Source organism: Haematobia irritans, chromosome 2, assembly GCF_050003625.1.
Source record: "Haematobia irritans isolate KBUSLIRL chromosome 2, ASM5000362v1, whole genome shotgun sequence".
Classification (NCBI taxonomy): Eukaryota; Metazoa; Arthropoda; class Insecta; order Diptera; family Muscidae; genus Haematobia; species Haematobia irritans.
Genome location: NC_134398.1, coordinates 104,204,373 through 104,210,625, shown reverse-complemented (window position 1 = coordinate 104,210,625; position 6,253 = coordinate 104,204,373). Strand labels below are relative to the sequence as shown.

The 6,253-nt window shown below is 37.6% G+C and overlaps 1 protein-coding gene across 4 annotated transcripts; it reads right to left on the bottom strand.

The window, feature by feature from the left end:
• Positions 1 to 3,702: 3,702 nt before the first annotated feature.
• LOC142225942 (enhancer of mRNA-decapping protein 4 homolog) lies at positions 3,703 to 5,477 on the bottom strand. Of its 4 annotated transcripts, none has more exons than XM_075295789.1 (4): positions 5,361 to 5,477; positions 4,791 to 5,283; positions 4,495 to 4,700; positions 3,703 to 4,419 (listed from the first exon to the last, which is right to left on the bottom strand). In XM_075295789.1, exons 2-4 carry the CDS (start codon positions 5,045 to 5,047, stop codon positions 4,331 to 4,333), a joined length of 552 nt encoding a protein of 183 aa, XP_075151904.1. In that variant the 5' UTR covers positions 5,048 to 5,283; positions 5,361 to 5,477; the 3' UTR covers positions 3,703 to 4,330. The 4 variants fall into 4 exon arrangements, with proteins under 4 accessions (XP_075151904.1, XP_075151905.1, XP_075151906.1 ...); XM_075295790.1 differs by lacking the exon at positions 5,361 to 5,477 and having other exon boundaries at positions 4,791 to 4,996; positions 5,052 to 5,313; XM_075295791.1 differs by lacking the exon at positions 5,361 to 5,477 and having other exon boundaries at positions 4,791 to 4,996; positions 5,059 to 5,313.
• Positions 5,478 to 6,253: the final 776 nt, after the last annotated feature.

The window sequence follows — 6,253 nt, the reverse complement described above, 5'->3', positions numbered from 1 at the left end:
CCCAGCCTTGTGGAGAATTTTCCAGCTGCCCACCATCAACATGGATTCCGTAAGGTACATAGTACGACAACAGCCTTACATGCCATTTCGACACATATTAATAAGGGACTTAACCAGCCCAGGCCGTGTCATAGGACGGTCCTCGTGGCGCTTGACCTATCGAAAGCATTCGATACGGTCAACCATGCCACATTATTTGAGGACATCGAGAATACGTCCCTACCGTCAGGAGCGAAGCGTTGGGTGCTGAATTATATGTGTGGACGCCAGTCGTACGTGGAATTCAGGGACAGAAAGTCAAGACCGCGTAGAGTTAAACAGGGAGTTCCCCAAGGTGGGGTGATATCTCCGGCACTGTTTAACCTCTACATGTCCTCGATTCCACCCCCTCCTGACGGCGTCGAGATTGTATCATATGCGGATGACTGTACAATCTTGGCATCTGGGCCCAATGTTGATGACATTTGCGATCGGTTGAACGTCTACATAGCTAATCTTACCAGTTATTTCACTGCGAGAAACTTGAGGATATCCCCCACCAAATCCTCAGCCACACTATTTACTACATGGACGGCAGAAGTGCGCAGGCAGTTGAATATCAGAGTCGATGGAGTAATAATTCCGACCACAAATTACCCCAAGATTCTTGGGGTCACATTCGACAGCCTTTTTAGGTCATCTGCCCATGCCACTGCAATTTGTAATAAGCTCCGTGGTAGAAACAAGGTCCTCAAGTCACTTGCCGGCAGTACTTGGGGTGCGGACAAAGAAACCTTGCTAACTACTTATAAGGCAATTGGCCGGTCAGTTGTAAACTATGCAACGCCAGTGTGGACACCGCAGACTAGTGATACGCAGTGGAATAACATACAAACCTGCCAGAACGCTGCTCTTAGAACTGCGACTGGGTGTCTCCGCAGCACACCCCTGGATCACCTTTATGTGGAGACAAAGATCATCCCTGTGCGAAGACACAACTACATGTTGTCAAAGCAGTATCTCCTGGGTTGTTATCGCAGTAATCATCCAAACCACCATCTTATGGATACACAACCACCACCCAGGAACGTAAGGGTTGATATACATAATCTAGAGCGCGAGATCCAGCGCTATAAAAGAGAGCCTCTAGATCAAGCAGCGTACCAGGCAGGTTTGAACAGGATTCATGAGGATACTGTAGCTGAAGCGGTGAGAAGCTACAAGGTTAATCCTGTTCTTGGAGTCCGACCACCGCCCATAGCACCGGAGGAAAGAGACCTCCCACGGCAGACTAGGGTAGTTTTGGCCCAATTAAGATCAGGCAAGTGCAGCCGCCTCAATTCCTACTTATCGGTGATTGATAGCAGCGTAGCTGACGTTTGTCCAATTTGCAACCAAGGGCCACACGACACGCGTCATCTTTTCTCTTGCCCAGCCAAACCAACCCGACTTACCACCAGATCACTCTGGACACACCCCACCTTAGTCGCAGAGTTCCTTGATCTGCCAACAAGCTGATGTACCAAGCGTATAACATGAAATGGATGAGATCACAATAAACTGTTACAACAACAACAACAACTGTCAGACTCAACCTGTTGCCTAACGGGAAGATGAATTACCCCAATGAGGTATTGAAATCTATCTATCTCAGCGCAATTGCTGACTATAAGAATTTTAATTTTACTGTCTATGCTACCGATGCTTCGGTTTCTACACATTCAATTGGCTGTGGTATTGTCAATGTGTCTACGAATCAACGCTTTCTTTTCAGAATCGGTTTCGCTGCTTCATCCACTTTTGGAGAGTTATGGGCCTTATTGAAGGCTCTGGAGGTTGCCATTGAAGACGAAGATGATAATTGTGTACTGTTCACGGATAGACTTGCTGCGTGCAAGATTATTGCCAGTGATAACACAAAGAATTACATTGCTGAACTATTTCATCAAAAACATCACGAATCTAATATCAACAAATGTCATGTTGTCTGGATTCCAGGACACAGAGGACTAAGCATTAATGAGAGCGCAGATGAAACAGCTAAGCTTGCTGCGGAGCTTGGTGCTCCCATTGAGCCGAAACTTACACCTGAAGAGGGCCTGAACATGATCCGAACGTCCCTGTGGAATAGTTGGAATTCTGAATACAAGAAAATTGCTCTTAGCAAGAGTGTAAGAGCCAGCAAATTAATTGATGATGTTAGAAAGAAGCCGTGGTTTTCGAAATCTATGGTCAACCCCCAAGAAGCCAAAATAATCAATCGTCTGTTTACAGCCCGCACGTATGACAAACCATTTCTGATGAAAATTGGAGCCATTAGCTCAGATGTGTGCAATGTATGTTTTGATGCGGAGTCAACGCATCATACGATTTTTGAATGCAGAAAATTTAACGATTTGAGATTGAAATATAACATGTTTAGCCGTTTTAATGATGTCCATGATATTCTTGCGACAAAGGATGTTGATTTATACAAATCGCTCGCTAATTTTATCATTGATACTAACGTTTCAATTTGATTGCTACTGACAAGACTGATATGGAAATAATCTGTGATATTTTATGGTTTATTCCGATTCGATGCTATGTGATGACACAATTGATCTGTGATATATACATATATATATAGTTATATATATATATATACCTGCATAAGTTTATGCTGTCGATACATTTATGGTATTTAATATCTACATTTTTATACTGCTGATAATGGGAAGATGACGTCAAATTTTCGTTTTTTACTGTTAATATGCACTAGTTATACCACTCACACCTGGTTTTTGGAGTTTTACTTAAACCGGGTTCGATTACCCATAATCGGGGCCTTGTTGTTTTCCTGGCTCAACGAATGTTTTTCTTTTTTCTTTCCGGTGTAGTATGGAGTCTACATCGATCGAGGTCTACAACCTGGCGTTTTAATGTCGAATAGACATTGCCAATAATTAATCAAAACCCCAAAAAAAGAGAGCATTCGAAATAATAGATAGAGAGATTTTATTCCTCAAACTAAAAAGCTATGGTACTGAATTATGCTGGTTTACATCTTATTTAAATAACTGATACCAAAAAACCAAATGTGGCGAGCAATTTTCTAATCCGAAACTCAATAATTCAGGGGTCCCTCAAGGTGCGGTATTGGGTACCTTACTTTTCTTGATCTATATAAATGATTTGGAATCAGTGGTAATGAATTCAAACGTTTACATGTTTGCTGAAGATACACTAATATATGTTGTTGGAAAAACCCCTGAGGAATGTGTACGTAAACTGAACGAGGATTTAGCTAGTGTTGATAAATATTTAAAAATGAATAAGATAAAACTAAATGTTGAAAAAAACAAAGGCAATGATAATAAACGGATCTACATCGGAGCAAGTTAGGATGGTGCTGAAATCGAAAAAGTTGAGGAGATAAAATATTTGGGAGTTATAATGGATAGAAAACTGAACTTTGTATCACATTTCAACTACATTTGCAAGAAAATATCGAAAAAAGTTGCGTTTTTAAGAAGAATCAGATACAGTTTATCAATGGCTACAGCTATATATATTTTTAACACAACTATAAAGGCCTATTTCGACTATTGCTCTACAATACCGTTTCTCGGTACACAACAAATGAGAGATCGACTTCAAAAACTACAAAATAGAGGAATGCGTTGTATACTACAAAGTCATCGCCTTACCCATATTAACGAAATGTTGAAAAATTTGCAATGGTTATCAGTGAATCAACGATTAACAATGAATGTTTTATTATTCATTTTCAAAACTAAACATGGAATGATGCCGAAATACATGGAACAATTTTTGAATTATGTTGCGGATATTCAACCGTACAATCTTAGAAATGTTATGGATTTCAGACTTGATTTTTCGTCAACAAACTTTGGCCAAAACCTACTGTTCTACAAGGGACTTAACATTTTTAATGGAATGCCTCAAGAATTGAAAAATGAAAACAACATTTTTGTATTCAAACGTAAAATGATTACATATGCAAAAGATTTTAGAAATTTCAATTTGTACTTATTAAGTTAATGTATTGCATATAATAGCTTATTGCTAAATAAATCAATCAATCAATTTAAACCAAAAGTGGCTATTGTTAGAGCCATCCAGCATTTAAATTTGAACAAATACTTTGTTATCGTGACACTGCACGTTATCGTGATACTGGTATTGTTGCATCGCGTCCAAAAAGTGTACGAAAAAAATACGGTGCAATACATATTGATTAATTCGAAATCTAAACTGATTTTAAAATTTTACTTTATATCCCACATTTTTTGCAATAAAACAAAAATAGCAATCAAAATAAACAAATATAGCCATTTACTTTGATGCATTACATATCAGACGCATCATTCCTATTCGACTCACTCGGTATATAGCATGGGTATTTGACAATCTTACAGGGCACTTGGAAGTATAGGGCTTATAATACAAGAATTTTATATCGTATTTCATCAAATCATATAATTTCAACTGTACAAAATATTACATTCTTACCGTTTATTACATATGCAATATGCTTTTCATCTATATGAACTGCTATTAAATGGCCTGGATAGTTCTTTACTTCCCACTTGTAGTCAACAATGTTTTTCAATTTGACTTTTGAAGAGCCATGATCGTGTTTACCAGGATTTGCAATTACTCGAACATTTCTATTGCTTATCTCTTGACAACATTGTTTATCCCCTGGCTTAAAGGAACTAGGAAAGAAAAGTTATATAGTACATAGCTTCGATTATTTGAACTTTAGCATGGCTTTAGAACTTGCCAAATGTAACAGTTTCACCTACATTATGACTGTGCTGTTATTTAATCCACCATCAATATTTTCTGATTTCAAGGGAGGAGTTGGACTGGCACTCATGATTATAAAATTAGAATAGTCTGGTAATTGCGAATCAAGCAGGTTTGCCGACTCAGTTGCACTACGAATTGCTTTCAGATTTCTGTTTTTGGAATCGTGGTTTAATTTTTTGCCAGTACCACACCTTTGTATCTTAAAAAGAGATTTTCGTACTTCATTCACAGTCAATAAGACAGTCAACATTTACAATATACTCCACAATAGATGTCCAATTCGATCAGCAGAACATCAAGAAGACAATCCCACAAATTTGTATGTAGCTATTTGGCTGGCTGAATCCCGACTGTTCTCAAGCTTATATTAGTTGTTTCGACGCTCGTAAATGATATATGAAAATTATATGTTATTGCGTACAAGCTATCTTCACTTTAATGCAAATATAAACTCTGTCCTCCAATTTTTTCGCAACTTGTTTTGCACTAAAAATTATGCCGCATCAAGCGTCAGGGATGAGATACTATTTTATTTAATATAAAGGTACATTTAAAATATTTACCTGAATGAAGTAACTACTACGCGACGCATTAGCATTTTCACTTAACATTAATGCGCTTTACAGACTATCAGTTATTCCGGACAGTGCTCGTGTCGAACATATCCCATATATTGTGCACATTATAAGTTAAGTCCGAAGGCATAATCGATAGTGCTGCATGTTTATGGGATCGATAACACATTTACCGATTATTTAGTCATCGCCGACAAGTCGTATCGATCCGACACACTAGTTGTAAAAGAATAATTGTGGTCAAGTAAAACACGATTTTTTAGATGCTTATTAATTGGATTAAACATTTATAAATTCTTATAAATATAACATTTATTCCACTATCACAACACATTTAACATAAATTTTTGATTAATAATAGAATGATGTTGATTTACAAGCGGCAAGTTACATCCCTGCCAACATTTTTTGAATTTGGGGGCGCTTCTGAGAATCCCCACTACGTCGAAAACAGTCGTATACGATACCCAAAACTCCTCGGAAAAGCGCCGTCACTATTGAGAAGTTGTACCACGCCAAGTTACTACAAAAAAGTATCGCATGAGTGCAATTATTAGGTGCCCTTCTGGATACAATTAGAAGGACGCCAATAAGAGCCCCTTCAAACAATCAGAGAAAGTGCATTTTAAGATAGTTGTAAAATAATCATTGTGGTCAAGTAAACCACGATTGTTTAGATGTTTATTAATTTTATTAAACATTTATAAATTCTCATAAATATAACATTTATACGACTATCTCATCACATTTAACATATTTTTATGCATTAATAAAAGATTTATGTTGAGTTACAAGTTGCAAGTTACATGTTGTAGTATCTATCAGCTAGTGCTTTTATTCCCAATGGAGGCAGCGTGTCTGGAAAAATATTTGAAAAACTA